At 44.5% G+C, this 10623-nt stretch overlaps 1 protein-coding gene across 1 annotated transcript in view; it reads right to left on the reverse strand.

The window, feature by feature from the left end:
- LOC132353200 (ATP-binding cassette sub-family C member 12-like) overlaps nucleotides 1-8357 on the reverse strand; it is a 58141-nt gene extending 49784 nt beyond the window's left edge. Inside the window, 6 exon segments of the mRNA XM_059904217.1 lie at nucleotides 40-187; nucleotides 597-772; nucleotides 2075-2306; nucleotides 2595-2742; nucleotides 5084-5239; nucleotides 8239-8357. Coding sequence (XP_059760200.1) covers nucleotides 40-187; nucleotides 597-772; nucleotides 2075-2306; nucleotides 2595-2742; nucleotides 5084-5239; nucleotides 8239-8357 — 979 coding nt within the window.
- Nucleotides 8358-10623: the final 2266 nt, after the last annotated feature.

Genomic DNA, 10623 nt, shown 5'->3' on the forward strand with positions numbered 1-10623 from the left:
TACAGGGTAAGTGGTTCTTTCAGCAACTGCTCATCCTACCTCGGATGGCGTTCGTAAAAGATTTCTCCCAGGTGTACATTTTAATCAGCTTGATGCAGGTCAGAAACTCATTCATTGTCTGAACTCGTTTATCTGTCACTGAAATTGCTGATCATCGAAAAGCTGAATTGAGCTTAGCCATAAACATCTGAAATCGAGGTACAAACAGTGTGTTCAGAGAATTGCTGAGTTGCAGTTGGCCTAAAAATCCAGGGATTGGAGTGTAAGTGTCAGGAAAAGATCTAAGGGAAGTTGGCCCGAGATTCTCAGCTGAATCCCTCCCTTGAGTTGTGGCTGATGTGCTCTGGGGGACACGACTGGGGTCGGGGCAGATGATGCAAATGCATGAATCGCCAGGATGCAAGGAAAGTGCTGGGGACTTTGACAAACTGAAGAAGCATGCTCCCCTTCCCCAGGGTATTCAAATTCAAGTTGTAAAAAAACTGTACTGTCTGTGAGGCCAAAGTAAGGGCCCAGGCTTCAGGGCCAGGCCCTGGACACAAAGTCCACTTCAGTGAGAGTGTGTGTGAAGTGCAACGGCAAAGACCTGCCATTACCTGGATGGGGATGAATAGCACATACACGGATATCCCGATGAGAGCTGTGGACCCCAGAATGAAAAAGGCGTACACCGCACAGACAGCCATTAGGATAAGGATGGTGGCTGGCAAGGGACAAAACAAAACAGCTTCAAACAAAGAATAACTATCACTTGATAGTATATTGAGCACCTGGAAAGAAAGCACATGGGTTCAGCCTTTGGAAGGGCCACCTAAACATCTCTTCAACTGAAGGCTTTCGGAATGGCTGGGGGGTCTGAGGAAGGAAGAGAAAAACTGACTTATAAGGGGAGAGAATTGTCAGAGGACCAACAGGGTGAGTTTCGTGGGTCTCATTTTAGTATGACTTTGGAGAGGCCTGTCTTTTAGAACTGAGAATCCCAATGAAGAAAGGCTTAAATACCACCTGGGAACATGCCAGCGAGGTTGCCAGCTGCCTACCTGATAGCTCTATCTCCTTCTTCCTTATTAGCACAACCCTGTTTAATCAGGGTATCCATGGGCCCAGCAAAAGGACCACACTTCCCAGCCTCCTTTGTGGAAGCATGGTGACCATGTGATCATGTTAAGGGCAATGAGGTATAAGCCAAAGTGCTGAATGGAACTTTGGGGATGAATTCTTACAGGGAGCGAACTCAACTTGGAATTCTCCTTCCTCCTACCGGCTCTCTGAAACATGGTTGGGATGGCTGGACCTGCAGCTTCCATCCTGAACCATTACGGGAGTTATGTGCTAAGGTAGTGATGAAGAAAAATAGAAAAACCTGGAAGTCCCCACTCCAGCCCCAGATCATCCTCTTCCAGACTCCTTTTACACAGAGTGAAATAAATCCATCCTGTTTAATCCACTGTTTTGGGGGGTTTTCGGTTATATGCAACTGAATCTAATCGTAACTGATACAGGATATTTTGAACAAACTGAAAGAGCAAGTGTAAGAAAGAAACAAGTCTTTTCCCTTACCTCACACCACCCAGGTTTCCTTTGGCCAGGGAAATGTTCTCGTGTAAAGGGTGAAGATTTTATTGCTAAGGATTAAGGGCTTAAGAGAATGTTAACTCTGAAGTCCAACAGGCATGGTCTTTGTTGGGACTTGGCATCCCAAATACTACACAGTTGGAATCATCAGATCCATTAGTCAATCAACTTTATTAAATGCTGTAGTGTTCTCTGTACTGCTTCAGTGTCCTCACTGACGATCGAAGGGATTGGATGAGGTCACCCCTAAGCCCTGTTCCAACTGGAACAGGGAAGCCTTTCCAAATTCTCCAGCTTGAATGGAGCTCTCCTTTCTCTGAATTCTTCTGGTGTTTTGAGTCTCCACCACTTCACTTAGCAAGGAGATGGGACACGATGGGCAGGATATTGACAACCAAAAGGGGGGCAGATATTCCATCCAGGAAGCACATCTCACACGTATTCAGAAAACTCGGAATTTAGTTTCCTAAAGTTAAACTCCTTCTGGACCAACTTATCTCACCAACAGAGATGTGTGTCAGCGTCTTGAACGACACCAGGTTTTCGAAAACCAGGGTGGCGATGACCACCTTCAACCGGATCGCTGTGCAGTAATTTATGGCCCAGGCAAGGGTCCAAAAGACAACTTTGGTAAACTCGGTGGTGAAAAGGGCTGAGCACAGGCTGACGCCAACCCAGACCTTCCTGGAGATGCTGTCGGTCTGCTGGAGGATTTGGTGAATGAGAACCATCTGTAAAACAGCGCGGTGGAGAGACAAGAGTGCTGCTGGGGGTCAAGGTAGGTACAGGAGGCCTCAGATAATGTCAGCAAGCTGACTTTACGAGGCAAACTTTTTAATTAATTTCAGTGGTTACTGCTGTGCTTGACAAGGATTAGCTTTATGAAAATTTGCCCCCAAGGTGCGCAAAGATAACAACAACGTACTAAACCCACCAGATGGTGGAGAAAGTAACTAATGACATTCTTTGCCAGTCTGGGGACCTGGGAGACAAGGCAGAAGAAGGGCCAGTGCGCTCACCGGCCCTTTGGCTGCCGTGATAATGCACAGGATATTGGCCACGATATCCATCAAAACATGCGTCCTCTGGAATTTCCAGACCACTCAGCCCAGAGAGGCTTTCTCGGGACCCATCCTTTCTACCTCTTCATCCCAAAGGATTTGAAACCTGTGATGAAAGAACAGGAAGAAGGAAAAGGATTTACATTCCCACTTGCTGTTCAAAGCTACTCTGGTGGAAAAAACTTTGCAAGAATTCTTAGCACAACCCCCATCCCTGGCAGTGGTGGCTTCAGAAGAACAGCATTTGTTCTCCCTTCTTCTTTTGGAGGGTGGATGGGACATGAGCGAGGCAGCGGGCAGAGCCCTGACACAGCACAAGATGGTATCTGGCACTGGGGCTCTTTCCGGGCCTTGATTTCCTCCTCCTGCCTGTCTCTGGCACAATACCAGTTGTGATAAAAACACTGAGGCAACAGAGAAACCAAGAAAAAATCTTCTCCAGGGCAGGGAGGAGTTTGTCCATTTCAAATATCTGAAAGGAGGCCAGTGTGACAGGCGTGTGGGGACACGGGGAGGCAAGGCAGGGCCAGATCTCATGGGACCTCACAGTCCTCACGAAGGAGATTAGATTGCAAAGGAAGCCACTGCAGGCTTTTAAGCCGACGTGACAAGATCATTTTACATATCTAAAAGAACATCTGGCTGCTGTGAGAGTAGTGGGTTATGGGGGTGGGGAGCAAAGAAGCAAAGAAGCAAAGAAGCAGGGAGACCACAGTGGGAGACCATCGCATCCAGGTGGGAGGTGGCAGTGGCTTGACACTGGATTTAGGGAAAGGTGGTCAGGGGAGACAACAGGACTTTCTGATGAATTAGATGTGGGAGAAAAGGAGAAGGGGGATCAGGGGCCCCAGTTTTCTGGCTTGACCAACTGTGGGAATAGAGTTCACAGAGATGGGGAAAGGGGGAAGAGGGAACATTGTCAGGTGGGGCGGAAGAGCAAGAATGCAGCTTTAGATATAGGATGCTTGTGAATCATCCAAGTCCAGTCGGATGCTGGGTGTATGAACTCAGAGTCTGGAAGAGAGGCATGGACTGAAGATAGTGTGTTATTAAGGTTGTCAAGCATGTGTTTGGTGGGTCAGCCTTTGGGGGAGAACATTAGCATGGAAGGGAAGAGGATCTAAGCTGATGTTGGGTAGATGGAAGGCAACATTAAAAACCAACAGAGAGGTAGAAGGAAAACCTGGTACTCCACAGGCAATGGTCCAGCCCCTTTCTCTCCGTGCTCCCTGGCAACTTTCTCCAGACTATAGATTTTGGAAACTACCACTGACAGAGATTTCTGCAGGACACAGATGAGGGGACGCACAATTGTAGGAGCAATTGCAAGAGCATGATTATAACTCCCAGCCCTTCAAGCATATGAGGCCAAAGAGAAGGAGAATTCCAGAAGAAACAAATGCAGAGAGAGGGCTATGAGATCTTCCCCATTGTTTAAGATATGAACCTTGAAGTTCAATGCAGCCGTTAGAAAGAATGAAGTTGAGGTTTGGGGCTGTGGAAAAATCTTTATAAACTCTTAACTGAAAATAGCAAAATGGTTAACCATGAGATAGTATGCTTCATTTTTTGTTCAAAGAAAAAAAGATGACCTGTGAGTAAAGAGGAAGAAGAAGAGGTATTGATCTGCAGAAGATGGTAGCACAGGGTGTGTTTAATCAGAGTAGAAAAAAATCCAGGACAGATGCACACCAGCATTTAACAGTGCTGACCTCTGGGGAGTGGGGCTGGAGTACGGTGGGGATACTTCCACTGCTTAAATTTCTGTTACTTTAACATTTCTGTAATGAATCTGAATTAGGTTGAATCAAAGAAATACATGTTTTTGCAAGTCAAAATTGTCAAATATTGGAAGTTTTCATTTGGTTCAACCTAAACATATTTTGTAATATAAAAGCTCACAATATTCTGTAATAACCTAAATGGGAAAAGAATTTGAAAAAGAATAGATACATGTATATGTATAACTGAATCACTTTGCTGTAACACCTGAAACTAACAAAACATTGTTAATCAACTATACTCCAATATAAAATAAACATTTTTTTTAAAGTCCAATGACAATTTTTAAAGTGAAATACAACACCATGCCTGGAAGCAGCCCAGGTGGTGTCCAGCCAGCACAGAGCAAAGTGAGATTCCAGCCACTCTTGTCCTGATGCGGTGCTCCTACAAAATAGCTGATAGCCCTGCCAGAATAGTCCTGAAGCCTCAGGCTCTCAAGAAGTTCATTCTCCCTACCAAACCTCCCCAATACTCACCTCCCCAGAGACGAGGCCAGGAAGGTCAGTCAGCCCAGCCCTCATCTCAGAGATAAGCCATGAGAACAGCCACCAAACCAGTGGGCGTTGATTTCCGCAAAGGGAAATGGGAGCACACACAAGGACTCACATTTCCCTTTCCAAAGTGGGATCCTCTCTAGATGTGACCCAGACAAATCCTGGTACCTTTTGGCATTGGTGTCAAGTGAGTCATACGGTGACAGTGGGGGCAGGGTGTCCACAGTCAGCGTGTGCTTGTAGCTTCTCACCATCACTGGCGTGAGCCAAGAGAATGTGACAAAGGAGAGCAGCCCTGCGTCATCCACAGGGTTGGGTGCCAGCCTAAAACAAGCGAAACACTCGGTGTTCCAGGATGTTGGGGTCATTGCCTTGAGTCCCTGGCTGCAATTCTTAACTACAGTGATAACCACAGCCACGCTCAGACGTGTGACTCACGTCATCAGCCCCACGAGCAGCGGTGTGCTGGGCCAGCTCCTACCAGCTTGCAAGAGCTGATTGTTCGATTTTTAGGAATTCTGCAAGTCAGTTCTTAAACACAGCCTATATTAAAAATTAAATTACATAAATGTAAGTAAATTATCTTAAAGACAAAGGCAATCAATACTCAAAACTCATAGCTTCCAAGATTATTTTACTAGATTTTACTCGTATTTGTTCTTTAGATTATGTAAGTCTATGGTGTCTGTGGTGGAAATACCGTACAGGATAGGGCTCTATTACCTTGCCTCTCTTCCCAACTTTGCACTCAGTGACATCACGTTGAAATCAGCCATGGTAGGAGAATTTACACCAAAAAAGTGATAAATGCTGCAAACCAGGGAATTTTTTAGTGAGCCAGTTGTTGAATATTTACCAGTGACCACCCCATGGGAAAGAGGGTACCTGCTCCATTTGACATGAGGAAATGGAGACCCAGTAGCTGATCATCGGAGGAGCTGGACGCCTGGCTTTTGCTCTCAGGAGGATGGGGAGGGTCAGAGCAGAGTGTGCCAAAGTAGAGGTGGGGCTGTCCAAGGAGGCAAGAGCTAGAGGCAAACTCATGGTTTATTGTGAGGATTAATACACGTAAGCTGCTACATAAATATTAGCTCACAGATAAATAGGGAGGACAGGGGAGGTAAAAGGAAGGAGAAAGGAGAAAGGGAAGTAGAGGAGGAAGAAGAAAAGGAAGAAACAATGAAGAAGGAGGAAGAGATATGTTTCTGCCCTTGAGGAACTAACCATCTAAGATGGAATAAGAGTCGGAGACACAGAGTGTTATCTACTAATTGCTGAGTGTTTGTTATATTCCAGGCCCTGAAAGAGCTTGGTATTTGTAACAGATGCTGTCAAGATGCCCTGAGTCTCAGTCTCTGGTGGCACAGTGGTTAAGAATCTTTTTCACATCCACCTCCGATCTCATGTGTGGAAGACAGCGCCGTGCAGCTCAGGCTCATGCTGACAGCATCCCATCTCACAGGTATCCTGTGCCTCTTTTCACTACCGGGTTTGGGGTCTTCTCAGAGCATAAGTGCAACCCAGAATTGCAAGGGGCGAATGTCCCCAAGAAGAAAACCTAACTAATGGAGTACAGGAGCCCATGGACAAATGTCCCCACCACCCATCCTATGGGTGGAAAATTATACACTTCTCGGGGGGACCTAGTAGAATCCAGTCCCCATGTCTACAGCAGTGATGCTGATGACACACCCCATGTTCTCCTTCCCTGCCTCACACTCCCTAAATCTTCCCTCCTGCTTCTTGAAATCACCTCCCAAATAAGCTACCGGCATCCAAGTTTTTGATTCAGGCTCTGCTTTTGGGACAACCCGAGCTAAGATAATATTAATAAGGTACTATGTGCCTGGTGCATAGTAAATGTTTCCTAAAGGGTAACTTTAATGATGAAGTCATGCATTACCTCATATAATCCTAACAACAGCTCAGTGAGATAAGTAGTTGAGAGCTATTATGATCCCATTTCATAGACAAGAACATCAAGGCACAAAGAGGTTAGGGTACTTGCCCAAAATCTTATAGCTGGTCAGTGGTGAAGTAGAGATTCAAACCCAATGCTTGCTGACTCCAGGGTCCCATCATTCTCTTAAGCACTATCTCACATTTCCTCTCCACAAAGAAATTGTGAACTGAGCCAAAATGGTGGGTAGTTAGAGCTCTTCTGCATGGGGCTAAGGATGGTACACCATGCCCTCACCTTTCAACCTTCACCTCTCACCTTAGAGGGCTCACGGGTGTATCTTTGGTCCATAGACTCTAGGAGAGAGCAGTGCTGTATCACCTCATTATAAAGATGCCCTTGGCCTTCTGCTGCTCAGAGAGCAGGCTATAGGGCACTTCTCATGTAGAAAAGGCAGCTTTCTATAATGTTATAGTTAATGTAATGTTAAGAATACATATATAATATTATAATATGACGTTATAGTTAAGCATGTGAGCTTGGAAATCAGGCTGCCTGAGTTCTTATTCTGCGGTTCAAAACTGACCCAATTCTCTCTCCTCACCTGTATCCCAGACCCTTGGAGCTCCTTCCTTCAAGACATTTCTCCACACCTTGAATCTGTGCTGGCTTGTGACTTGCTTTGGCCAATAGAATGCAGTGAAGGAAACGGTGTACCGGTTCTGAGCCTGAGTCTCAAGAAGGCCTATATGCTTCGACTCATCCTCTTGGCCACCTACTGCATTACTATGTGATCGAGGGCAGGTTAGCTTGCTCGAGGTTCATAGCCCATGTGGCCCACCTTCCCCCAACCAGTCAACTCCCAGAAGCACAACCATCTTGCTGACCAGCAGATGCATAAGAAAGCCTGGTCAAGACCAGATGAATCACCCAACTAGGCTTAGCCCAAGTTGCTGACCCACCCATAAAATTGTAAGCTAAATAAATGGCAGTTGTTTCAGGCTACTAAATGTAGAGGCAGTTTGTTATAAAGCAAAATCTACCTGATTAAATTTGTGCAAGTTATTTAACCTGGCTGTGCCTCACTTACTCACCCATCAGATAAAGATAATCACAACACCTCCAGGGTGGTTGTGAAGAGTGAATGAGAAGATGTTTGTAAAGCACCTGAACAGGTCCTGGCACATGGAAAGCTCTCTTAAACATTTGCTATTGTCTCCCTTTCACCAAAGGACAGGGGGATTCATGAAGTGAATGGTCAATAAATTAAAAAAATGGATGGATGGATGGATGGAAAGACAAAAGGACAAGCATATAGAGCAGCAGCATGGGGAACAGGGTCAGGGTTCACTCTCCTGATGGGCTGGAGATGATTCCTAGAAGTTCTGCCCAGGACCTCCCTCCAATCTTCCTCCTGGCTTACCTTGCATAGAGTCTCACTGGGATCATGGTCTTCAAGCTGGGGTCATATCTCTCTGAAAATGATCTCCACTGGCCTCGCCAGTCCAGATCAGAGATAAGGCAGGGGCCATCACCCACCATCTTGATGGCAGTCTAGAGCCCTGGGCTCCTGGCTTTGGGACCTTCACTCTGCAGCAGAGAGATGAGGAGATGAGAAGACACTCTGGAATGAGATCAGGCAGCCCCTACTCCACCCAGACCAGCTCCCTTTCTCTGACGACTCAGACCTGGTTTCACCAATCAACCCTCCACATTCATGGGAGAGTGTGGCCAGAGACCCCACAACTCCCTCAACTCCACTAAGAGCCTTCCTTATTAGCAGAGACATTCTGTTCCTCTTCTTTCCCATTTTGGGTTGACTGGGAGCAGAAAAGCCTGTTACAGATTTTCTACCAGGAGCCAGCCCATGACCAAGACTGAGTCCCAGCCTGGCAAAAGAACCCCAAGAAGGTGGATTTTCTGCCTTATTGTGAACCAGAATGAAGTTTGTCACACATACAAACCCTTTTTTCTCTCTGATTCTTTCAGATACCCAAGCTTGTGCATCCACATTCCCATGCCCCCACACCCAAGGATCAGAGAACTTCAACGAGACCACCTCTCAGGACCAGGCATATCTGAACAAGCCCACATTCCCCCCACTTCTGTGACCACTGCCCCAAAGGGAAACTAACAATACAGGTAGAGAGGACGCTTTTGGGAGTGCCCGTCCAGTCCACAAACCAACCACCCCATTCACCAATCACCTAAATGAAAAGAAAAGAGAATGATTCCCGAAGGTTTTCTATTTCTAGTTCCAGTTCTTCCCTGATACACAGTTCTATTCTTGCCCTAGAGTTCTATGACATTCTGCTCCCCATATCCTATCAATAAATTCTCTTTTTTAACCTAAATATACCAAGTTGGTTTCTGTCACTTGCAACCAGAAGCCTCACTATTATAAATACAGGGCTCCCCATCTTATGAATTCTCTCTGGAATTTTTCATGTCTATAAACATAAAATAAACCAATTCCCATCGAGGTTTTAATGGCTGATAAACCTATGGCATGTCAGATTTAGAAGTATCCTCAAATGCAATCTTTTATAAACTCCTCATTGAACAGAAGAAGAAACAAAGGCCCAGAGAGGCAAAGGGACTTACTCAAGAGTATATGTAGTAGTGACATCAGATTCATGGCTAAGACTTACTTCAGTTGCGCTTCCCTGCCCCTGTCCAACAAGAGCAATTTTGTAGGGGAATCCACAGAACGTCTGAGAAAACCTCAGTGTCCCCAGCAGGGCTGACAGAAGGTATTTCTCTCCCAAAGGCAGTTAGTAAAGACTGGAGGAGGTGACTACTACTTCAAATGCATATGAGAAGTCTAACAAAGAAATAGGAATCATTAAAAAGAACCAAAAAATCATGCTGGATCTGAAGAAAGAACAAATAAAGTGAAAACTGTAATAGAGAGTATCAACAGGAGGAAGAACCTGTAAGTTAGAAGACAAGAACTTTGAAATTATCCAGAGGAGAACAAAGGAAAAAGAGTGAAGAAAGCATACATAATCTATGGAATACCACCAAAGGAAACAATTTGCAAATTATTGGAGTTCCAGAAGGAGAAGAGAGGGAAAAGGGGCTAGAAAACTAATTTAAAGAAATAATGACTGAGAACTTTTCAAATCCTAGAGATTTTGATATCCCATTTCATGAAGCTAATAGGTCACCAAACAAACTGAATTTAAAGAGATCCTCTCCAAGACACATTTTAATAAAACTGTCAAAAATCAAATAAAGAGAGAATCTAAAAAGCAGCAAGAGAAAAGAAGCTTGTTACTTACAAGGAAATCCCCATAAAGGTATTAGCAGATTTCTCAGCAGAAACCTTATAGGTCAGGAGAGGGTGGGATGGTATACTCAAAGCACTGAAAGAAAAAAATGCCAACCAAGAATACTCTATCTGGCAAAGATACTATTCACAAATAAAGAAGAGATAAATATTTACCAGACAAAAGCTGAAGGACTTCATCACCACTAGACCTACCTTACAAGAAATGTTAAAAGGAGTTCTTCAGGCTAAAATTAAAGGATACCAATTAGTATTCTGAAAACATATGAAAATATACAGCATACTGGTAAAAAGTATATAACCAAATTCAGAATATGCCACTAATATAATATGGTAATGTGTTAACCATTCAATTCTAGTGTAAAAGCTAAAGGACAAGAGTATTAAAAAAAAGCTATAGCTGAAATAATTTGTTAATGAATACACAATATAAAAGAGGTAAATTATGATATCAAAAACACAAGGGGGAAATAAAATGGTATGGTTTTTGTATGCAAAAAGTTAAGTTGTTATCAG

This window comes from Balaenoptera ricei, chromosome 19, assembly GCF_028023285.1.
Source record: "Balaenoptera ricei isolate mBalRic1 chromosome 19, mBalRic1.hap2, whole genome shotgun sequence".
NCBI lineage: Eukaryota > Metazoa > Chordata > Mammalia > Artiodactyla > Balaenopteridae > Balaenoptera > Balaenoptera ricei.